Source organism: Amblyomma americanum, chromosome 9 (assembly GCF_052857255.1).
Source record: "Amblyomma americanum isolate KBUSLIRL-KWMA chromosome 9, ASM5285725v1, whole genome shotgun sequence".
Taxonomy (NCBI): domain Eukaryota; kingdom Metazoa; phylum Arthropoda; class Arachnida; order Ixodida; family Ixodidae; genus Amblyomma; species Amblyomma americanum.
Genome location: NC_135505.1, coordinates 59,583,013 through 59,608,535, shown reverse-complemented (window position 1 = coordinate 59,608,535; position 25,523 = coordinate 59,583,013). Strand labels below are relative to the sequence as shown.

At 44.1% G+C, this 25,523-nt stretch overlaps 1 protein-coding gene across 1 annotated transcript in view; it reads left to right on the top strand.

Moving 5' to 3' along the window:
- The window catches only part of LOC144105029 (uncharacterized), a 46,460-nt gene extending 22,301 nt beyond the window's left edge, over positions 1 to 24,159 (top strand). The window contains exons 4-8 of the mRNA XM_077638239.1: positions 36 to 84; positions 1,375 to 1,475; positions 10,551 to 10,633; positions 17,665 to 17,887; positions 24,074 to 24,159. Coding sequence (XP_077494365.1) covers positions 36 to 84; positions 1,375 to 1,475; positions 10,551 to 10,633; positions 17,665 to 17,887; positions 24,074 to 24,100 — 483 coding nt within the window. The 3' untranslated portion in view covers positions 24,101 to 24,159. The remainder of the gene's footprint in view (positions 1 to 35; positions 85 to 1,374; positions 1,476 to 10,550; positions 10,634 to 17,664; positions 17,888 to 24,073) is intronic.
- The last annotated feature ends 1,364 nt before the right edge of the window (positions 24,160 to 25,523 follow it).

Here is a 25,523-nt window from a genome sequence, read left to right as displayed (position 1 = left end):
TCTTTTAAACTCATTACGTGGTCGTTATTTTTCAGTGCTTATACAAGGACGAAGAAGTCAATAGCATTCACCTACCCTGGAAAGGTAAGAGCCAATAAGTGTTGCTAAAACCTTTAAAGGGAAGCTGAAAGGATTTTCTGAAAGTTCGAGGTTATTCAAGAATTCGAATCAACGCAGCATCTAGGTGAAGTGCGAAAAGTATTTTCGCATTACATTTATAATGGTGACGAAATCGTCCATCAAAAACCGCGACCATGTTCAGGCTTCTCCTCAATGCAATAGGCAAGTGGAAGGAAGCTCGTTGTGACGTCATCACAGCCGGAACTTCAGACGTCCGCTGCCTTCGCATGCATACTGCTGTGCGTAGTCCGATGCCGCCAACCAATGCTTCGTGAGGTTCACCCTCGATGGCGTTGGTTTTTTTTCTTGAAACTACTGTTTATTCGCTGGAAACGGAGTGCTGTCGTATGTCAGTGATTAACATCCTATGCTCGTCGCTGTGGACGGCAGCGAAGTCTCAACGCCGACGCCACTTTATTCGTCGATTACATCGCAATTTCAAAATCTAGGGCAAAACTATTTCGCAGGCTTTACCAGCATGTTTCACACATTCGGCTCTTTTAAACTCATCGAATCCTAAATCCTCTTCAGTTGCCCTTTAAAAACGAAAACAAATAATGAAAATTAGCTCTTGGCAAATTATTCGATTTGGTTTTTAATAATTGCACTCGACCTTATGACCAAGAGCCAGTACGAATTTAAATTTTTTCGAAAAGAATAAATAGAATAAATTCAAATCTCCAGGTGGCATTCAGTAATAAGTACACTACCGCGACGCTTAGAGGTTTACGCCTGATACGTGCTATGCGGAGCAAAATGCTCCAGGATGCGCAATGAGCGATTTTGGCTTATAGCTGCCATGTTTGTTAGCTATCATCTGCTATCACTAGTACACATCACAACACCCAAGTCCGACTTTCATCTCGGCAAGTGTGGTCTCCAGCCCGCGGTTAATCACAGCTATCAGCATCAGTTCTCGGTAACGAGTGCTGGAGACTTTTGTCCCCGAAAGTACAGCGGCTCATTACTGCATAACAAGCGCATTACCCTTTCCTACTACTGCACGTAGGGCAACTTTTTTTAGTTAATATCATTGTGCATTCTACACACCATGGCTTTGAGGCTGGGATCAGGAAACGCGAAGAAAGCATAGATAGCATAGATATGCTGACTTCGTCTAAGTAGCAAACATCAACGGAACACAGGAAGAAAAGATAAATTAACTCCTTTTATGTTCCCCTTCAGTCACTGCACACAGATTTAGATGCCCATGCAACAGGCTGTTCTCAAATACTGTGCTGCGTCTGTTTCCAGGTGTGCGGGCTTGCGAGCACCTTCACAACAAAGCCACCAGTTACATCTCCATACACATCAGTGACGAGATCGGAAATACTACTGTTAGCGGCACCAAGATAGTAAGTAATGCATGAGAAAAAAGAGAAACACTGTGGCTGTTCGAAAATGCTAATGGAATGCTTGTGTGTGCACTGCATGAGAACTCTAGGTCACACACTGACATTCATGTTCGTGAATGCCAGTGTGTGAATACAAGTGCGCTTTCCTACACAGTACGGTAAGGGCACAGAACCAAAGATGAATCCGGTGTTAGCACCTATTAAGTAACATTTAATTCACGCCAGGAGAAAAACAGCACACAGAAAAAGACACACGTTCGCACAAGCACGGCCACAACCGCGTGCGTATGTGCGGCCAGGATCGCACGCTCAAACTCTTCAGAGGTTGCGTCATATAGAAAAACTGGGCACGCGTTCCAAACAGAGCAGTGTACAATCATTTTCTCAGTTCACCGCAGAGTATTAGATTTTTAGTAGCAGAACAAGCAGTGAATGCGAACAAAGACAAGTCGAATTTCTCTTAGCTATCGGCGTATCGTCAGCCAATTTAGTGAGTGGCGCCAACCATCGAAACATTCCGTGAGTCGGACCTAGAACAGGACGTCGCATCAGCTTTCGCCTATGTTTTCCGCCCTTCCTTCTCACTTTCTGACTTTCTTGTCTACTCCTTGGTCTAGTCTTTTAACGCAGTAGCGGTAACGCTACCATCCTGCGAAAAATCCGACGTCTTTGGCGTCTTCGTTGGGAGCGAAACACCGGTGGCTCTGAGTGGCATAACCTTGTGACACAACGATAACCTGCCCCCAGTGGCAGTAAAAATAGTGATTGGTCGCAAGAGTTTGCCTGAAAAGTACAACTTGCATCTCACAAGCCTCACCGGTGGCTGTAGGGTGCTTCAATCATGCATTGAGAAACCCTATGTGCCTGTGTTTGAAAAAGCCACCTGCCGGAGCAGTGGCACATAACTTAACCGCAGCACCACTGCGCCAGGAATGGTATGAGGACTCCCAGCTATCTATGAACCTAAAGTAGAGAATATAGGCGTATAGGCAGAACCTAGACGAAGCCATACGCAAAGAAGACTCATGAACACGATTTCGTCATGCCATTAAGGCGCAGCTTAAGCGCGCTGCAGTTTTTTTGCGTCAACTTTCCATTTTTATTCTACAATCATGGCTGTCGCTGTAAGTATACATGGCATTCATGCCATTTACACTTTCAACAAATATGCACAATTAAGGGTGCCTTTTGGTGCATAAAACTCTCACTCTTGCACCCGACCAAGAAGGCGGAAGTATGGCTCCTGTCCAAGGAATGAAGAGATGAGCACAAAAACTTGAATAGGGACAGAGGAGAATTGATGCGGACGAAATGCGATAGCATTCTTCATTCGCCCGCCAATGTATTCCAAAAGTAATTCTATTCCTATTTTCATTTCAAATCCTTTCACTTTATTAACTTTTCCAATTCTGATTCTATAACAATTGTGATTTTATTCTAATTCTTATTACGCAACCAGGCAAAATGTCTCCCATTGTTAGGTCGCGGCGAGTCCTCCTACCTTCACCGGCGAGTGGCCCAGCGGTTAAGCGATGTGTCACTGCAGTAGCAGGTGCCTGTTTCAGACACAGCCTTGTGGGTATTGTGAAACGCAGGTTGCCCTTTCTGAGCAATGCGAGAAGGAATACTTGCCACAAGTCATTTTTCTAAGAGAGTTCTTCGGGAGGCTGCACAATTTTCACGTAGGTCTTCTGTTGTCTAAATCATTTTTTGAGCCATTTTCTTATCTACTGAGTCAATCCCATCCGGCGTCCACTCCCTCTCCCCTCCAAGTGCAGAGGATGAGGTAATAGGGGGACGGTTGACCGGAGGCAAGTGGCGATCTGGAGGCTAATAGCTTGAACATCACCCGGCAGGTGCATGGCGGCTTAATACAGACGGCGACGCCTCGACTCAGTCGGGCTGTTTTCGCCTTCGGAGCCCTCCAGATGCTACAATATTAATACCACGCCATCTATGAGATACCAGCCTTCAGAAAACCTGCTCGCACAATTACACTATGCTAGAATGTGCACATAGTTACACCAGGGGTATGCGTCCACTTATAGCGCCACTCAAATGAGTCTTACAAAGCTAGTGAGGTGATAAAGTTCAGCACAGGAGGCAGTACTGCTGCGCGCAGTACCCGACTGCACATGACTGGCATACTTTCTGCACAATTATAGACGCCACTTGAGTAAGCCTTCATTTGGAGCCAGTGGCGCATCGCAATTCGATTAAAATAATTAATTTCTCGCTATATAGAGGCGCAAATCAGAGCCATAGCTGCACGCATCAAAGCTGTGGCGGTCCTTTCATGAAAACTTGAAATGCTAACACCATTTTAAAAGGGCGCTTGACTGAACAACAGCACAGTACAAAAAGTCTGAAAGCGCCCTTACACCTCTACGTACATTTGCACCCGAGGAATTACGACACTCTTGAACCCGCGCACCACTACAGGGTGAAAGGATGCATTTATTTATTTATTTCAAGAATACCTGCCTCGCCTCGGTGGCATTATCTTAGGATAGGCTGTTTAGAATGATGAGGAAACTGATAGCAATAATAAGCAACAAAGTGCATAAAATAGAGTTGACATCAAGGTAAGACGAAACAATAAGTTCGCGTTGGAAGGGTAACAGGAAGCTCAAAAAAAAACAATATTGGACTCACAAATATTACTCATCATTATCGCAGGCTGAAACACTTTCCTCTAGCATCATGTTCCACTCTCGAGCTATTTCCTAAAAAAAAAAAAGATTTTGCAGAACTGCTCGTTTTGCAGTCGTGTCCTCGCACCTAATTAAATTGGTCGTGCTGAGTAGAAACGTACAACTAATTTGGCTCCGACAGGTAGACGCGCTTGCGGATGCCTGCTTGACTATCAAAATACGGTGGAAATTTTAGCGCTAAATTTTTTTACCTGGCGCTTAACGTCTGCTAGCCCAGGAAGGTATTCATCTCTGTGACACTTCACACTTCTGTGGACTTTTTAAAGGGTTATAATATTTAAAGAGGAAGCGTCCAGCCTTATTTTGGAGTTTTTCTAAGGTGTTAAGTTGCTCAACGTCTGCTTTTTAGGAGAAAAAGAAAACAAAACTAATAAAAGGTAAATTTGCATTCGTAGGCGCCAAACATTTTTTGTATCCGAAGTTCTCACACTAACGTCTCTTATATCCGAAGTAGTAAACTGAGGTTCATTATATTCAGAGGTTGAACTTGTCACTTTAAAAGAAAAAACGGGCTGAATTTTTTGGCGTGTGTTTTGAAGGCAGTTTTTTTTTCGGCGAACTACATTCTCAATAGACGAATTACTTTATTTGGCGATATATTGTAGTAGTACTGTGCTCTCAAAAGTCACCTAGAGTCACCTCAAGAGTCATCATCAGCCTGGCTACGCCCACTGAAGGGCAAAGGCCTCTTCCATGTCTCTCCACTTAATCCATTCCTTTGCCTGCTGCCCCCATTGTATGACTTCAAGCTTCTTAATCTCATCCACCCACCTAATTTTCCGCCGTCTCCTGCTACGCTTGTCTTCTCTTGGAATCCACTCCGTTAGCCTTAAGGACCAGCGGTTATCCTGCCTTCTCATTATGTGCCCTGCCCGAGCACAGTTCTTCCTCTTGATCTCGACTAGGATGTCATTAACCCGCGTAAGTTTCCTCTCCCACTGTGCCCACTTGCGGTCTCTTAAGGTTACACCTATAATTATTGTTCCCATAGCTCGCTGCGCTGTCTTTATCTTGAGCTGAACCCTTTCTGTTAGCCTCCATGTGTTGTACTCTTTTCTCTTGAGGGATATTGGTAAACTGCCATTCATGATCTGAGAGTACCAGTCGCAAGCACTCCACCCCATTCTTATCCATCTAGTTATCGCCCTCTCATTATTCGGATCAGCGGTCACTACCTGCCCTAAGTGGGCATATTTCTTTACCACTTCCAGCACCTCGCTGTTAATTGTGAACTGCTGTTCTCTTGCTAACTGTTGGGCATTAATTTAGTTTTCTTCGTGTTAATTTTTAGACCCAGTGTTCTGTTCTGCCTGCTTAACTTATTGATCATGCTTTGCAGTTCATTTCCTGAGTGACTCAGCAAGGCAATGTGATCAAAGAGTCGCAGGTTTTTTAGGTATTCTCGGTTAACTCTTATCCCCAACTGTTCCCAATTCAGGCCTCGGAATACGTCCTGTAAACAGGCGGTGAATAGCATTGACGAGTACGTGTCTCCCTGCCTGATGCCTTTCTTTACTACAATTTTATTGCTGCCGCCGCGGTGGCTGAGTGGTTATGGCGCTCGGCTGCCGGCCCGAAAGACGCGGGTTCGATACCGGCCGCGGCGGTCGAATTTTGATGGAGGCGAAGTTCTAGAGGCCCGTGTACTGTGCGATGTCAGTGCACGTTAAAGAACCCCAGGTGGTCGAAATTTCCGGAGCCCTTCACTACGGCGTCTCACATAGCCTGAGTTGCTTTGGGACGTTAAACCCCTCTAAACAAACAAACAATTTTATTGCTGTCTTTATGCATGACTATATCTGTGCAGTTGCTATAAACATCTTCCAGTATTTCCGCAAAAGGCTGTTCTAAACCCTGATTCCGCAGTGCCTACATGATTGCCGAGGTTTCCACTGAGTCAAATGCATAGTCCTGAGTTAGACTACGCGGCGAGCTATGGAAAGAAAAATGATAGGTGTAACGTTAAGAGACCGGGAGCGGGCAGAGCGGGTGGGGATGAAAAAGCAGATTAATGACGTTCTAGTTGAACTAAAGAGGAACTTTGGGCTTGGGCAGGGCATCTACTGCGAAAGCAAGATAACCGCTGGTCCCTAATGGTAACGGAGTGGATTCCAAGAGAAGGCAAGCGTAGCAGTGGGAGGCAGGAAGTTGGCTGGATGAGATACTGAATTTGAAGACATACGGTGGCGGCAGTTGGCTACGAACAGCGTTAATTGGAGAGACCTGGGAGAGGTCTTTGCCCTGTAGTGGGCATAGTCGGGTTGATGATGATGAAATTCTGCAGTATTGTTACTAGGAGTTGTGTCTGGTGGTTGTTTTCAATACAGCAGAAGACGCACGCGGTACTTTTAGCCTGTGTTTATTTAATACCAAAGAGGGTGCGACCAGCGTCGACCGAGGCGGAAGGCGAACAAGCTGCCTGAAGAATGGAGGGAGCGTTGAAACGTCCAAAGGAGGGAGTCGCTTCCGAGGACGAGAGGAGGGCATTGGGGCCCGCCTTCGGGTGCATCTCGCGACGGAGCACCAAGAGGTGCAGGTGGCCGTTAGAAAGGATCACTGCACTGATGACACACAACAGCAACGAAAGAATGGGACACATCAGGAGTACAATAGATTGAAATGCTATACGCAGCAGAAAGAAGGTCGCTTTTCGTCTAGACATTTTGAAAATTAGCCGTCCCAAATACGACGAGCTCACACTATGAAGGTTTGAGACGGGTTAGTCGGCGGTGTCATGAGAACTGCAGTTGTATAATACACTATTGCTACCAGATATCCCTCGAAATATCCCGCAGTATGGTAGACCATTAGTAGAGTAGAAAAAGCAAGCCGTCAAGCGAATTACACTCAGGTACACGAGACGTGATATGAAGGGAAGACCGTGTTGCAAGAACAAACCCTCAATTCACGCGACAATATCAGTATGAATATTAAGCAGTGTTAGCTTCTGTTGACACCTGTGATGAGGAATCCGGTTTAATATTTCAGGTAGATCCGGTAATACTCCTTAACATGGTGACTAATATTCAGCAGTAAAACCTAGGAGTGATGCGAATGGCTTACCTGAATCCGTCGCGGAAGACGTGCTGTTACTTGAAGTGCTCTATTCTTCCTGCTCCCGAAATAACAGAACTCATAAAGCTCATATAATTTTTGTCCTGTCTTCAAAAATGGCCTTCAATGAAGTTGATTTTTTTCAACTGAGAATAATCAAATTTTGTGCTCTAAACACTACTGCGAAATTACAGTATTTTTTTCACTGCTCGCTGCCTTGACTGCCGTCCTTGACTGCCGCATCATCGACTCCCTGACTTAGCTCTGGCCGTCCTAATAAGCTAGTTGTTCTAAATATTAACGCTCGCAGCATTGTTAAAAAACTTCCAGATTTACTGTCCCTTATTTCTGTTCACTCCCCCCATATTATTGGCATAACGGAGACTTGGCTGCATAGTGGAATTTATGACTCCGAATTCACCCCACCAGGTTTTGTTACTGTGCGCTTAGACAGAAGTTGCAGTATCGGCGGCGGTGTGGCATTGCTTATCAGATCGGATTTACGATTCTCAGTTTTGCCTTCTCCCCCTGAAATAGAATCTTTGTGGTGCAAAGTTTATCTAAACAATTATAGTATTCTAATCAGTGTTATTTATCGTCCACCTGGTTCTTCCGTTGATGTCCTTCACGCTGTCGCAAATTTCATGACCAAGATCAACATTACTTCATCAAGATTTATCTGTTTGGGAGACTTCAACACACCTGGCATCCACTGGCCATCGTTGTCTGCATTTGGTCGTGACATTACAATTTGTAAAGAACTAATAAACATTTCCTTATTGTTTGGACTAACTCAGGTTGTTTCTAGTGCTACTAGGCTGAATTCCATCCTCGACTTAGTTTTTCTAAACTCTACTTTGGCCCCAAATGATTTCTCTTGTGAAGTAATTGATGGGCTCTCAGACCATAAAGGCGTGTTAGTTTCACTCTCTTGTCCAGTCTCCAAATCACCCTATTTGTTTACTACTTTTCCTGACTTCACTCGTGCTGACGACCATTCCATTATTGAGGTTTTAGCTGATCGTTTCGATACATTCTCTGCTTTCTCAGCAAGCCACGATGTAAATTTTCTTACTAATTACTTTGAATGTCTTGTCAAGGATTGTGTCCAACGCTTTGTTCCTATTAAAACTAAGAAAAGAAATACTAATGTTCCTTGGATGACTCGAGACATTTTGCATTTATCTCGTCGCCTTCGTAGGCTAAGGCGTTCGAAAAGAAGCAACGATCCCATAACCTTAGACAGATTTCACAAGGCAAAAAAAGAACCTAATCTTAAGTTGCGCATGGCCAAGGATTTCTTTTTTCGTGTCCACCTGCGCGATCTGTTAAGAACTAACCCCCGAAAATTTTGGTCATCCATCTTACCCCGTGACACTTCATCCACTTCATTCAGATTAGATAATGACGTCATCAGTGAGCCTGCTGTAATATCTGATGCTTTCAACAAATATTTTAACTCAGTGTTCGTTCCGGATAACAACGTCATTCCACCACTCACTAATATAATTTCTTCTCCAGCAATCAATGATGCTGTCATAAACACTGATGGCATCCTAAATCTTGTATTAAACCTCGACGTTAAGAAATGTACCGGCCCAGATGGAATACATTATGCGTTTCTGGTTCGTTACTCCATGTGGTCTTCGAAATATCTGACCATCATATTCAATAAGTCCTTATCATCCGCTACAGTTCCTTCTTCTTGAAAATTAGCCAAAGTGCTCCCTCTTTTCAAATCTGGTGATAGACAGTGCTTGTCAAACTACAGACCGATTTCATTGACATCACAGTCATGCAAAATGTTGGAACACATCATTCATAAACACATCATGCTTTTTCTTGAATCCAATAATTTGCTATCTAACTTTCAGCATGGGTTTAGGCGCGGTTTTAGTACGGTAACACAATTAACAGAATTTGCTCATGATATATTACATAACCTCGATGTCGGTAACCAAGTTGATGCCATTTTTATAGACTTCTCGAAAGCATTCGATACTGTTCTACATTCCAAGCTTCTTGCTAAACTAAATGCTATACTAAACAATCCACACTTGGTTGATTGGATTTCTAGCTTTCTCTCATCTCGTTCCCAGTTCGTATCCTATAATTCTTCTCATTCTACTGCTGTTGATGTAACGTCAGGTGTGCCTCAAGGCTCCGTCCTTGGACCACTACTCTTTTTAATATATATAAATGACTTGCCGCATAACATTTCTTCTAACATTCGTCTTTATGCTGATGACTGCGTTTTATACGAAGTAATTAATGGCCCTAATAATCATCGTCACCTCCAAGAGTCATTTGCTATGTTCTGTAGTTGGTGTAGTACCTGGCAAATGAGAATTAATTTCGACAAAACCGTCCTCATGTCTTTTTGTAACAAATCTTCCGTTTCCCATTTTAGTTACTCTTTCAATGGCCGTGTGGTGGATAGGGTCTCGCAGTACAAATATCTTGGTGTCATATTCACGCATAACATGTCTTGGTCTAAACACATTGATTACGTATGTAATAAAACACTAAAAAAACTAGGTTACCTACGACGCACGCTACCCAATTCACCAAAAGACACAAAGCTACTGTTGTATAAATCTCTAATCCGCCCTGTTCTTGATTACGCAGCTGTAGTGTGGAACCCGTACAAGCAATTCGAAATTAACATGTTAGAAGCAGTCCAGAAGAAAGGTGTGCGTTTTATATGTCATCGTTATGATCGCGATTTCTCACCCTCTTCTACACTTCTCTCATTGAATTTAACCACGCTGTCTGTCGGTCGCCACATTGAATCATTAAAATTCTTACATTGTGTCGTCAATTCCTCAGTAAGGCTGTCAGCTAACCACTACATTAACTTTGCACCATTATCATCTACAAGAAGTCATCACGAGCTTAATTTGATACCGTATTTTGCGCATGCTAATTTGTTCAAATTCAGTTTTTTTCCCCGTTCAATAGAAGCCTGGACTTCTCTACCCGGGTCCATTCGTTCTCTTCCATTTCAAAACTTTGTTACTGCCATTGAAGACGCATAATAGCTGTGTATTCTTACCCTGTCGTTAACAGTTCCTTTCTTGTTTGATATTTCATTTGTGATTTTAACTTTTTGTAGTGCTCACTATGTACATTTTGCTGCATTTTGTTTCCTTGCATTTTTGTGTTTTCCCACTCCTGCCATAGCGCATATAATTGCGCTGCAGTATGTATAAATAAATAAATAAATAAATAAATAAATAAATAAATAGATAAATAAATAAATAAATTCTAAAAAGACGCTCGTCTGTGTGATTTTTTCTATTTTTAGGACACTTTAATGGACATCTTTCTTAGGTTTCAGCCATTTTCGTGGGCGCTATATCAAGGTACATACCAGAAGGGCACAGGGCCGTAAGTAAAGGCATTACTTTTTTTACATCAGAATCACACTGCAACTGAAAAACCTGGCAGAGAAAAATTTAAAACAAGCCATTTGTTTGGCGGGCAGTGTCGGTGAGGAAATGGACGAGAGTTAATGACATCCTAGTTGAAATCGAGAGGAAGGCACGGGCAGGGCAGGGCCTATAATGCGAAGGCAAGATAATCGCTGGTCTCAAGGGCAACCGAGTGGATTCCACGAGAAAGCAAGCGCAGCACGCGGCGGCAGAAGATTAGGTGGGCGGATGAGATGAAGTTTGCGCAGGCATACGGTGGCCGCAGCTGGCAGAGGACGTGGTAAATTGGAGAGGCATGGGAAGTGGGCGTAGTCAAGCTGATGATGATGTTAATGACATAACTTGAATTTCAAGGTGAGAAAATCGCGCTGATCAAAATTGAGCTAGTCACAACATATCACCCATTATTATGCGCGAACTTTACATGTGAATAAAGGATTAAAAGGAATATAGTAAAGGATAGGCGTCAAGCTAAAGAGAGCATGATGTCCAGGTTTTACAGGGTAAACTGACTGTCAGCATGCGTACGCAGGTATAATAATTTTAGAATATTTATTCCCCATGAGACCGTATAGTTATAAGAGTCGTAATGAGAATGCAAACTGTGCCTGCATAAGGAAAGAAATTATTTTAGCACAGCGTCTTTTGTAGCAGCCAACTACAGAAAAAAAAAATGCAGGGCCTAGTAACTGCTTACCATTTATAGAAAGCCCAATGCGGCCGCAATAATGGGTGTTTCAATGGGGACTTTCAGTAACGTTTTAAAAAGCAGCATCCGAGCTGAAAGAAAGGCATTTATGATATATTTTGGTGACAGGTTGACTTCGAAAAAGGGGTGAGTCGTCGACATTTGGAAACGTGTCAACTTAAATATAGCTGCGAACTTGTTATTTACACAGTTAGCGCCTTATTGCAACAAAAACTTTGTTACTAGGCCTCAGTTCTAGAATTCAATGTTTATAACCTTTTAACTCTGAATTTTTAAAATACGGGAGCCTCATTAGCTCTGCAACTTTAAGGATTCTATCTCTGCCGGCTCATTAAAGAGAAGCAGTGCGATCGATCAGCGTCAGGAGCTGCATCCGTAACAGCACGTTACTCGGAGTGTCACATGGCATTCCATATTCAGCCCCACCCTGGCTCGAGCTGCAACTGGTAGTGCAGCCTGTGCTGTCATCTCGCAGAACTTTAAGAGACGTACTAATGGAAAGACAGCATAACGTGATCCGTGATCCGCCATCTTGATTCGATTCCGCAAGGCACCACTGCCTACGCGCTGAGAGATCCCTAGTCGGCAACGTGCCCGACGCAACTGTCGGGCACTTTGAGCCACGTGGCGCCCTAAGGGCGTTCTCCAAGCAAGCGCAGTGGCGCCTCGCGGAAGCGGATTGAGATGGCGGACCGCGGATCGCGCTACACTAATCCCTTTAGTGTGGACTTTAGCACCATTGTCATATGCCTAAATGCTAGCTAATCAGTCATCGATGGTCATACGTCCGATGCATGGCGAGCCTTAAGACGCAGCACAATTGGAATGGGCTGATATTAAAGCGGAAGTCCCTCGCTTTCGGGCTGAGCAGCGGCGATGGTGGCGAGTCCTTAGCATTTGTAGATCACGTGACCACCCCTTCTAAACGACCCGTGCATTGCGCTATGTAGTCAAATGAGGAGCGGGGCCACAAAAACACGACAAAAGACCTTGAAATGCCACTAACGAAAATATACTGAAACGACGGCATGGCGCGGCATCCTGCGCGCCTGCGGAGTAGCAACCATTGCTTGTTCTGAGAAAGCTTTCACCGCATTCGTGGCATATGGGTCGCGTTGCTGCAGGGCGATGGATGCGGTCGATGGTATCGAGACGCGGCAGGCACATGCTCTGCTCGACAATGTGCTCGTCCGCGCGAACTCATTTTTCACAGCGCCAAGGCCTTCTTGTATCTTTAGCAAAGCAAAGGCAATTGCTGCGCATGCTTCGTGGCGCAGCATTCAAATGAAATGCAATAGCAAAAGCAAATGCAGAGTTGATGCTACTGATCATATGCGGTTGCATGGCTATGACTGCTATTTGATTTGTTTCCGATAAAAAAAATACCAAGAGAGCGGTTTCACGCATGAAAAAAGGGAATAAATGATGGTATATGATCGTATAGAGCTTACAAAATGCTGTATTTGAAATACATCATAGTAGAGCAGGAAAATCATGAAGACATTGTAAGTCCTAGCAAAACTAATTTTTAGCGAATATGTGATCGCTGCGCACATTTCCTTGCCTTCGCCGGGGATTCGGGGCAACCATCTGTTAAATTAGCTGAGAAGGAAGTCTCAAAGCATATCATAAAGTTAGAAGAAGGAAACCCGACCACTGAAGAACAATAAGCGGTTGATATTTTTTTTTGGGGGGGGGGGGGTAGTCGATGTTGCGTAAGTTCGACTTCACGCTCAACTTAGACCGGGCGGGCGGGCTACCATCAAACCCTCAAGATCAAAATGATATCACGTTTACTTGCCACTTTTTACGCCATCTATTATTTATACGCTTTCGTAAACCAGACTTCTATGGGAGAGATGTTAGTTTCAGTTTAACTCTACTGAACATATTGATGGTCAGTATGAGTCCACCTTTCATGTACCAGAAGCCCCTTAAAATCCGGGAATCAAGCCTAGGCGGTAGCCGTAACCTAGAGACACCAGTTATTTAGGTCAGTCGCTGATAGGTAAATCGCTGATCGGATATCTCTCTGCAAAGTAGTAAGAAACGTAGTCATTGACACAAGGAATTCGCCAGCATTAACCGCTGCAGTTCTGCTTCACCACCAGCGATAACCACCTCTATTCCCCGCCCTTTGTTATAAGGGTGCCGAGAACTGGCTATAATTAGCAATTCCATCCGGCGGACGTCTTCAATGCCTGGGACGCTTACTTTAAGCTGCGGTATGCTTACCTCAAGCTTGTAGGCTCTGAGAGGACATAAATTTAAAATCGCGAATCCGGCCTTCGCGCATGAGACACATCCAAGGCGGAATTACTGCATACGTTCGCCAGCATATTTCGCAAAGGAAAGGCCGAACGCCTTCTAGAGTGCCGCATCTAGCATTGCAACTAGAAGAGCGTGAAATTATGCATCGAAGAGGTGAATCGCCTCTGCAATAGTGCGGTCCAAGCATGTCGGAAGAGAAGAAATAGCGTTTTTTGATGAAGGTAAATATTGCCGCCTCGTTCTAACAGGCTACGATAGATTGGGACGGCTCACATATACGTACCTCTGGACCACGTTTGGGCGACGCCCTCTTTGACCTTATGTACGACGTGAATGCGGCCATACCTCAAAGAGCTGAAAAAGAAAACTGACCATAATAAACCTCTACCGTAGAGCGTTTGCATCACTGTCACTCTCCGGGCGCGCTCAACCTGCAAAGGCACAGCATCTTTACAATCAAAACGGTCTGACCCCTTCGCCAATCTTCGTGCCGATTTTCCCTAAAGGACGCAACACTATCAGGACTGAAATGCAGGATATGTTCGATAACGACGTCATTAGACGATCTCCTCGTAAGCAAAAAGAGACGCAAAATTGTGCTTGTGCGTCGAGTATTGTCATTGAACAACGTCAAATAAAGGATGTTTCTGCCCTGCCAAGAATTTACGACTCCTTGGACAACCTGTCTGACACAAGATATTTCTGCTGCTTGGCCCTCAGGTAGTGTACTGCCAAAGCTAGTACGACGAGAGGGACCGCGTGAAGACATCTTTTATCACACCAGTCCGACTAAAAAGGTCTAGGTCATTCGATTTGGTCTTTGCTCTTCCCGAGAAAGCTTTCAAAGACTCATGGTGACGTTCTTGCTGATATCAAACGGCACACTTGTATACCTGGCACACGTGATTGTATTTGGTCTGAATTGCTAGGAGCAACTTTGTCGCCTTGACGTAGTCCCGCAGGTCATAAAGCCATTTTACTTACACTGAAAACCGAAACGTCATTTTCCTTACTTGGACATGTAGCTGTTTGGTCACGTAGCGAAGTGGGATGGTGTTCTTCTGGACCCAGAGGATAGAGGTGTAAATGCGAATATCCCGCTGACGCTTGCCGTAAAGAAGTTCGGACCTTCCTCTGGTTATGTACATTATACCGCGAGTTCGTGAAAAACTATACTCGAAAATTGGCGCGCCCCTTCCCCGCCTTACAAAGACTGATGTGCCGTTCATGTGGGGAATCCCGAAAGTGCAGGCGTTTCAGGAGCTGCAACGTAGCCTTCAGACAGATGCCACCCATTCTGGCGCATTCTGGAAATAACATCGACGCACAAGTCCACACCAATGCGAGCAATGTAGATTTTGTCGCTTTTCTGGTCCAGGTACAGACGGGGGAACAACGTGTGATCGCGTACGAAAGTCGGGCTGTACCCAAAACCGAAGCCAACCGCTAGAAGAAAAATGCTTCGTCTTCGTGTTGAAAGTTTCGCAGACTTGAGCGTAATTTTCAGTCATGACCGACCATCAGACGCTTGGTTGGTAGCCAACCTCAAGAATCCTCCAACGTGCCTAGCAAAATGGAGCCTACGGCTTCAGGAACGTATTACTGTGACGTACAAGTCTGGCAATAAGCGCTTAGACGCCGACTGTCTTTCCCGTGCTTCGGTGCAGCCAGCTCCAGAAGCAGCTGTTCACGATGACACCTCTGTGAATACATTCAGTCGCACCAACATCGTTGAACAAGAACGCACCGAACCAGGTATCCGAAATGTTATTGACTTTCCTCAAGGTGCTTGGGACTTGCTCCCTAAGGCCTTCGGTGGCGGTGTTCTGTCAAGAGTTTTTTCTGAATAGCAGCCAGTACTTGTTGGGCCTGCAAGCCTACGCGACGAAAGTTGTCAAAGCTGCCACAAATAACCATCTTCTCTACACTTCGGAATCACTCGAATGCTCGGCAGAATTCAAGAAAGGTTCTACTGGACTCGTCTATCTGCCGTGCCGCATTATGTACAGGCTTTCGAGGACTGCCAGCAGCATAAAGCTCTGCCTGCAGAGCAAGCCGGTATTCTAAAGCATGTTCAGCCACCGTCCAGATCAATTGAAAAATCTCGATGGACTTGCTTGCAATGCTCTATGCATCAAGATCTGAAAAAATTATCACAGTAGCTACTGCGACTGGCGCACTATGCGGAAAGGGCAGCTGTTCCAGTGGCACCGCCATTGAGGTCGCCACATTCTTTGTTCATCAAATCATGCTGCGGCACGGCGCACGAGAAGTTTGGGTTACAGACTGAGGGACTGCATTTTCCGCTGAGCTAATGAGACATATTCCTGTTGTGAGTCACACACACAACCACCAGACGAGTGCGTACCACACCTAAGACAAATGTATTTACAGAACGTAAAAAAAAGATACTTCCAGACATACTGTCGATGTACGCTGAGGTGAAACATAAAATGTGGGATTAAGACTAAAATTACGTCAAGTTCACGTAGAGCAAAGCCTTCCAGGAAAAGACTGCAATGACACCGTTAAGCTCAGTTTATGGACACGTGGAAACGACATATTCGACGCCACGGCACGTCATATCGACGACAGCCTAAATGACGACGTAGCCTCTTTTCTACAACGTGCCGAAGATGCCTGCCAATTAGCAAGAGTTCTTCTGTGAAGCCGATAAATACAGCAGCTGGCAATAGCCCGTTATAAAAAAATTCTTTAATATTATTGGTAAGTTCTACCAGAAAAAATTTTGAGAAATAGGGCGAAATCGAAATTGCTGAGATGTATGAAGATTGTGTTTCTCAACATCGCCCATTACACGGCCCACAATAAGTTTTAAATTAGTTCGCTGAAAAATGGCAGTACAGGGCGATAGTTAGCTACACTATTCGGAGCACCGTATTTGAAAACGGTATTTTTTTCTCTTGCCTCAAGGCTTCTAGAAACACGCCGTTTTTGAAAGATTTTATTGATGTCAGCAAGGATGAGAGAAAGCTTGCGAACAATTTTTCTTCTAGAGGAATAAACTTGGTCAACACCTGGTGCGGTATATTGTAAACCCTGTATAGCTGAAAGAATTTTTTTTGGGCTTGTGGGTCTCATATAAAGAATGTGAACAATGGTTGTGAACAATATTGAGTGGCTAGAACGCGACTCCTCTTGCGAAGAATGAGTTAAATGTGTTAGCCACGTCGATCCCCTTCGTTAACTTTCTTTACGCATCATTATTAATAGTGTTAAGTGAATCCTTGTAATTACACCAATGTCGTTAATTTGTGTAATAGTTGATTCCGTTTCACAGTAGTTGTTGTTGGTAATATCTTGGTTTCATCTCTTTAGTACAGTAGTAATGGTTTGTGAACACTGTCTAAAACGAGATAAATGCACAAGGTTGAATGACAGGGGTTTCACGTTGTTGTGGATGTTTTTTAACGAATCCAGTCCAAAACTCCTTTTGTGATTCCTTGATTGCTAGGGCGAGAATATCAATGAAATGTGCAAAATGCCTATGTGCATGTGCTTATGATCTGTGTTAGCAATACCGAGAAACTATTATATTCTGAATTGGCACATGGTTTGTCCGGTACATTCGTCCAGTCGGCGTTACTAATTTTATCTATGAAGTAATGCATAACAGGTGTAGAGTGTTGAGAAACGAAGACGAGTGCTTTTTTTTCCCTGCCAATATTGCCCTTGCCATTAGCAACGTACTTAGTTATATTTAGCTTGAAAGGGGGAATTTAATTGGGGGAATTGCAGTATTTTTGGAGATTATAAGGTTTTTTTAAAAGCCGTCTATAAATTGTTTCTGCAAGTATCATTCGTTCCACTCTTGTGTGCATTATTTGTTAAAGTACGCGTGCATGGATTCAGGATGCAGTTATGTTTGACCACTTTAGGATGTCTTGAAAATTCCGTTGATTTGTCAACGTAAACAAAATTTTGTAACTTTGATACGGCGCCTAATCTAAACTTTTTTCTCAACGGCTTTCCTATTCGCACTCCAGAATTATCATCAAGTCCAACATCCCTGGTAAAGACAGAAGCCTCGGTTCCCCTCAAGACAAAACAGAAATAGCAATAACTGCAAGACGAACAGTTTCTTCTTTCGCGTTCATGTTTGATCATGAGCCCTATACATTGTCAGTCCCTAAAAATGAGCTGGCAAGGGACGACAAAGATTATGTGCCCCATTTCAGCTCCAACTTCATAGTCAACAATGCCTACCTGGTAAGTTTACCCTGATTGTCATTTCAACGGCACATTGAGTGTAGCTCTTTACGTTGGAAATTAAGGCTCCTTGAAGCTTTTATTTTATTTACTGAACTATGAAATGCTAACGCTTGGCGAGATTTTTAAACCAACGCACGCTATATCCAGCGGGGGCTGCGAATGGCTAAATGTGTCTCACTAGACCTTGTCAGGAGCAGCAGTTCTATTAAATGCTACCTAACCAAACTGTCACATCGCCCTGACCTCTGTCGTGTGACAAATATATTCGGGAGATGTGAAAATTCAAGCGGAAGAGAAAAATTTTAGGTTTGGGTGGAACCACTCAGATTGTTATATACCTGTGTACTTATTAGCTTTCAACTTAAGTGAATTTAATATTGTTCCGTAATTTCAGTTCACGAAAATAAAAACTGTTTCACCCATTAGCAGAAAAACATAGAAGGCTTTTAAAGGGAAGCAGGGAGAAAAAGCACTGAATTTCTCTTTTTTATCTCACTTACACATTTTTAACCCTTTAAAACGGGCATTACCTTCTACTAACGGGAAAAATCTGAAAATTTGTGCGTGCTCATAAAAAATCCCCTATTGCAAAAAAACATCAAGAATAGCTCAAAAGCTTCAAGAATTAACGCATGGTACGAAACACAACTGTCCTCGAATGACAGCCTTATTCTTCTGATATTCTTCTGTTAGAGACAAAGCAAGGGTGGTTTGTACGGCCATTGATTGCAATGTCAACTGACATTGTTAGGCAACTTTTTCTGAAAGAAATGGATGCAGGAAACCTCTAGGAGGAGTATTAGACCAAGATTTCCCCTAACCCTGTTTTATTTATCAAAGGGTACTGCAACATCGTTGGTGTCAATATACTTCAGTCAATATGTTGTATGCCGATTTGCAGCTATGAATTCTTTGCGCTCTTCACTCTGCTGGGCCTGAAATGGAGCGATATGAGCTAATAGACCTAGTGAAATACAGGGCAATCCTTAAGTTCTCTTACTTGAAAGGCCTCACTTCAAAGGGCACTTTCAATGCGAAGAAAGAGCTTGAAGGGGAGGTTTCCCCATTATTATCTAGTCAGGAACTGACATCGTCAGTCCAAATATAGCCCGGCCTCCGTGGAAACTGCTTGAAATGCAGAGCGATGCCACCGCGCTATCGATGAACACACCATTCAGCAAGTGGAGGTCGCCATTTTGGGAACTCGACGCGTAACCGTTTGAGACATCGAGCAGAATGTCACGATTAGTGTGGGGTTGGTGGAAGCTAAATTGCTATCAGTTAACACTGCTAAGCACGAAATAGTGTGCGAAAGCAGTTTTTTTTTTTTTGCAGGTGGACGCCATCACCGCTAGCTTCAAAGCTAATTTGAGGTTTCCACTGACCCTCGGAACCATTTACGCGCATCTTCAACTTTTTAAGCGTCAATGAAAGTTTATATTATGCGCGTGGGCGGGCTAATCTCCAGTGCCTTGTTTCTGCAGCATTGTTTTCAACACCAACATGTATTGCTCTAGTGCCGTGTGGTACCACAACGTTGTCCACGCCAACGCATGCAGCGCACACCTCTGTGTCACTACCGCCACATAGCTCAAAGAGCGAATGTTAGTTTGATAGTAGTATTAGTATGTGTTGTTAAAGAAGACGATATGCAGTGCACAGCGCGAGAGTGCGTTGCAGTTTAACACGAGGCGTGTTCAGATGCGGCGATAGACTACTATTCTCGCGCAGCAGCCTACGAAGATGATCTGTTCACCGCGCCAAGGCCTGGAATCCCAGTCGTTGTGTGTTGTTTTGTTTTTTGTTATTACTTTCACTTTGCACACACCTCCACATACCTCTAGCATACAAACATCCCAAGATCTTGCTCGGGGTTGACCCATGGGGGGAATAGTGCTTTTGCATCAAAAATCATTCAAGACAATATTGGTATTCGTAAGGTGCCGCCTAGCTGGGTTATCGGGCTGCTTACACCTTTCCGACGCAGCAATGAGCCGAATGTTCTCAGCCTGATTCTACGACGTGCCACGAAAACCAGGAGGACTTTTTCAATAGGCTGATCACACAGGATAAAAGCTCGGTCCTTTACTAAAATCAAGAGACGAAACAACAGTGCATGCGTTGGAAGCGTCCTGACTTACCGCCTCCAACGAAGGCAAGTGCCCAAACATCCGCTGGCAAGGTCGTGCTTACCTTCTTTGGCAAATAGTACGGAGCAGTCTAGAGGGATTATCAAGCAAGGGCTATCGTGGTTACCGGGGCATACTATGCTTTAATTCTCTATAAATTGCGAGCAGCCATCAAAACCACAAGACATGGCATGCGCACCAAAAGTTGCACGCCTTCAACAAGATAGTGCTCCATTTTGAATAGCGTGCCCCTACCCACAACTCACATGTTGCCCACATAGAAGCACGCTGCTGCAGGCTTCAAATTCTACCGCATGCTCTTTTTTCACTGTATCTAGCCTCAACGTACTTCCAACCCTTTCCAATTTTATGAAGTGATTTTTGAAGGGCAAGCATTTTCAATATGTAGAGGCTCTGATTTCAGAAGTCACAGCGTGGCTTTTGCAGCAACCTGTCGACAGGTCTATAATGAAATGGCAGAAGTGTTTGTGCCAAGGTGGCACCTATGTAGACAAACAGTAAGAAATTGCCAAGTGTCGCTGCTCTCAGTGGAAAGTAAGTGAGTGAGGGCAAATCATTACTGAACGCCCCTCGTAAGACATTCAGCACTTCAACAGTATGTGGAAAAAGAAAACTGGAAAGAATGGAACAAAAAGAACGGTGTTCAGTTGGTAACTTTGTTGGGAAAGCCACGCAGTGAATGAGATCAGCGAGATAGGTTCTTAAGTGTTAGTCTATCTGTGTACGATATTGTGCAGCATGATTAGAGCTGCGGGTGGTAGTGACAGAGAGATGTGCGTTGCGTTTGCGTTGACACCGTTCTGGCAGAAACGCGGCACTCCAGCGATATGCTGCCGGCGTCCGTTTGGTTCATTGGCCTTGGCGGTGATGACGTTGTAGAGTTCGTTGATTTTTGAGGAAAGAAATAGCACATAACTGGCTCCCTGGGTCAGTGGACACCTCAATCGCGCTTTCATATACGTCGTGTCCACTTGTAAACACTTGAGTTGGTACAATATTTCGTGCTTAGCAATGGTAAACCACCATCAATTTTTTTATATCTATTGGCTTGCATTTAACTCTTCTAGCCAACTTTCATATCAGACATCGCCTCAACTTCGGTGTCGGCGTTTTATTAGTTTCACGCGTTTCTGCGTTATACTGTTTTCTATCGGTCACGCATGCTTTTTGCATTATTTAATTTCGTTGTCTTCTGTTGTCATCTCATAACGTGACTGAAGCTGACAGCTGGCACAAGCGGTGAAAGAACACGAAACTACGGGCGTATAGATACTGTCATGCGTTAGAAAAAATTAGTTCCATGTCCAGCGTGCGTCTTGTTTTTCACCTGTCTGTGTTTTTGCGCTAGTTATTATGAGTGGTCTCAGTAGACGCTGTCGAAATGTTGATGTTAATGATGATGATATTTAATATGACTCAAAACTTCAAAGTGTCGCCTTTTGCTCATCACCAAGCAGGAAAATGAGATAGAGAAGGAGATCAGATGAGTTACCCTTCCAAATAAACTTATTACTCATCCTTGCGAAAATGGTTCCATGGACATCTAGGCAATATTTTCAAGCCTATTCGGATAACCCACACTGTGCTCACACTGAACCCGGCACTTTCTTGTTTTGTGAACCACTGCAATGTAGGCAATTCTACCGCAATGTTCTGATTCTGTCCGTGTTAAGCGACATTTTGAATTTACTGCCTTCCTAGCAAGATTCTCTGTTTCCTTTTTGTCACAGGTGTTGCTCTTTTGCTTAACCGTGTTGAATGAAAGTGCGATTTGCTTCGATTCTTAGCGCCTGAGTGGAGTTCTTGAATGCGTTCTTGAGTTGATCACATGCCAAACTATGTTTCTTAACCAAATTACGCGTTTGCTTGCATCACGATAATCATTTTTCTTTGTATAACTCGTTCAAGTTTTGTGTACTTTTTCTGTTGTTAATCTATATGTGTCCCACCCCTTATGTAATACCCTCACACGAGGGTCTTTAAGGAAATAAAGTGAAGTGAAGTGAAGCAATTGTAGCAAAGACAGAACAAAGCTCGATCCACTATGGCAATGTTTTGCACACATAGCTGCTCATGCCGGCCGTATAGATGGGGGCGCTGAGACTCTTCTGACATTTTATACGGTTCCTCTCTTTTTTATTCTCTTATTACCTTTAATGGACTGTGGTGGGAGACGTAGGCATCTGTAAAACGCTTGATGGCGCCCACGCTGCTTGGTTCTCTCCAGAGCGTTCTCTTTGATGTCATTCATTCTTTTTTTTTCTTATGCTCGGACCATCTGAGAGAGCTGGAAAATACGAGTAGAACTTTAGAGCAAGCATTGAAACCATCACATATTCTCTACCCTCTTCAGAACATCATAACGTATACTATAGCTGTCTGCCCGACTGGTAGCCTACTGCTAAAATCATTCTTTCTTAAGAAATACTTGCGAAAAAATATGTATTTTGCATTAAGTAAGACCACTAACCAATTGTAATAACTCAGTACTTCTGTTAATCTGGAACGCCAGGTTTATTGAGCTCCCAGTTGTGATAAATTTCGCCTTCAGACTTTGGCGCCTTTTCGACAACTTTCTCGTTCACAAAAGCTCAGTTCAGAATTTTTTGTCTTCTTATTAGAGGATAATTTGGTAAACCTTACACTCAGTTCTAGTAGGCATGAGAAAAATGATGCCCCCTAAATAATATGGTATTATTGTTGCTCACTAAAAAGTTAGGAAGCGCTAAGTAAAAAACTGTCGCTTGTTGCCCCGTGTCGCTTTCCGCACCGGTTTTCCCTTGCTGACCTGAAGGCGCAGAACACCCCTCGCAGCTTGCACTCGACAGCTTATTTCGTCGCAGGCCGAAACTATGCCGAACATTTAGGGTAAGTCTGCGGAAGGGCGCGTCTATGGTTGGCGAACGCAAAGGGTAGGTCATACCTTTTAGCACTCTGATCATCACTGCTGCTTAATTCCCGACATGCCATGTGTACGCCGTCCGCATGCCCCAAACATGCATAAAAATTTGGTGTGAAAAAGTACACTGTAGGCAGCTTTCCGGTCCAAGCGTTTGGTATTACTTGGAGGAGCAAGCTGTGTGAAAAAAAGGTGCGCGAATGTGCGACAACCAGCCAACGTCGAAACATTTGTCGTATCTCATCTGCGGGCAACTGTTAGGGGAAAAATAGGAGACCATTGGGTGATCAAAAAATTGTTTACTGTCTCTTAGCCTTTAGGCAGAATGGGAGGCCTCAAATTCGTCTTTAACGCAGCTTGGACCAGCAGCACACATCGAACAAAATGGAAATTGCGCTTAATTACTGATATCACCACTTCAAAATCTTAGCGACACTAACGGATATTTTAAATGGGCTCTTGAATATGGGCCCTTCAGTTTGTATTATGCACTGGCAAAGAATGTATTCTTTCATTCTTTCGCAATATGGCATTATGAGGTGAAAGGTGCTACCAAAGCTGTGTGGTTATGTAGGTCGGGTTAAATGTCCCAAAGTTGCTTCAGCTTTGACAGACGATCTAGCAGACTGTTCTTTGTGAATTTCAACTTCCTGTGGTTCTTTAACATGCAGTGACCTCGCACTGCACACGGGCCTTTCACACTCCACCTGTATTCAACTGAGGCCAGCGCGGCCGGGATTTGCTCACTCGTCTCTCGGTTCAGCAGTCCGAAGCTATAGCCGTTAACCCACCGCGGCATCTGTCGTCATAGTGCGAAAGCGTGGGAGACACTGAACATTTATGGAACTGCTGCACACAGGTGTTGGAGTGCGCTCAGTGTTCTTTATGGAATTAAACTCGGCGAATATACCCTTGAGGTCTAACATGCTTAGAAGAGGCCGGACCGACCGCAGTCGAACCTTCCTGCGACTGACTCCTGTAACGCCGCAAGCCAGGTACTAGTTTCGAGGCATTGCATACTAACGGAATTGTCACTGCTGCAGAGAAGTGAGCGCTGGATTGGCAGAGTTTGATTGGTTGCCCTTCGAGAGTTATTTTTCTGTTTATAACTGTTCTTTTGTTTTCCCCTTTCAGAACACACCTTTCACCGACGACTTTTAAAACTCCCTCACTGCAAATATTTCGTTGCCATGATTTACCAGTTCATGGCATACAAAAAGAGCAATGAATAAATAAAAACCTGTTTTTTATTTTTCTGTAGTTGTCAGCATTTCGAATTTCACGCTGAAATTCTTTGTGTTGGCTTGGCGCGTTTTTTTATTCCAGGCCCAAATGAAGTTAAAAAAGGATGCCCGTTGCGAGTTTTCCGTGATTTATGGTAATTCTTTGGGCATGAAAATAATTTTTCTGGTTAATATAAAAATACTTTTATTAATGTACTTTTGAATTTTGTTTCTAATGTATTATACAGAAGTCAGTCTAATAGTCGGATGGGTGGAATGATGAAAGTGCAGAAAAATGTTTCTAATCCTTCTTATTTTAGCTCGTCATTATAGCCGGGAGACGCTTTTATTTTGTGCGCGAAACACGACCAGAGTATTCTCAAAATGTGATGAATACGCACGGCAATTCGTATCATGCTCGAGATTTTAAAGTGAGAGCTTTATGGGAACACGAAGGAGTAATCTGTCCGCCGGCGTTGGCCTCAGTGTCAACCCTCTACCTACACGGTGGTGCTTAAGGGGATTTTCCTGTCCCCAGCGTCCACCTGTCAACTCTCCCCTTTCCCTTGCCCCTAGGCCCTCCTCTATTCAGTTTTAATGGAGAGGAGAGAGACGCCGGAAGAACAACGACTCAGTATAAATGAAATTTATTAAGAAGAAAATGGCTGAGGCAACGGCAGGCATTCGTGTAAAATTATACACCCTGCCAAAGTACGATGTGGGCAAATTGGAGGCGTGTGGAAGGTATGCCTTCTTGAATTGCTCGGAAAGACCAATCTGGGTTTCACAACCCCTCAGCTCGCTCGTTATTGACAATTTTCACGTAATCGACGTGACGCTGCGGCGGCGCCACAAACTACTTTGAGAAGGATCGCGAGCGGACGGAAGCGTTTGTTTACTTCTTGGCGAGTGCTTCGTCAGCCCACAGAGGCGTTGTTGTGCTACTTTTTTTCTAAAATAAAGCGCGTCCCTCATCAGCGGCAAAAAGTCATCAGGCCCTTGCGACTCTGACAAGATCGTTCGCGGTATCTCTCCCCATTTCCCACGGCCTTGGGCAGCTTCCGAAACGCGCGACGCGGTGTCATGGTTCGAACCCTTCGTGCACGGCCGGTCAGCATGGGACGAAACGGTGAGACGCGGGGCAGCGAGCAGTGATAAGCCATCTGCACTTGTTGGCGGCAAGTGTACAACGGCGAGTCGTCGCCGGAGTCAAAACGGGTTAGCGCGGGTGTCGAGCCGTTCAGTAACCTCCCCTCGACCCCCACGGAGACGATAGCTCCTGAAAAAAAAAAATTAGCAGTGGCTTAGCTCGGCTATGTCAGGATATACGTAGCGTGAGCAGCAATTTCGCTCTCCTTCTC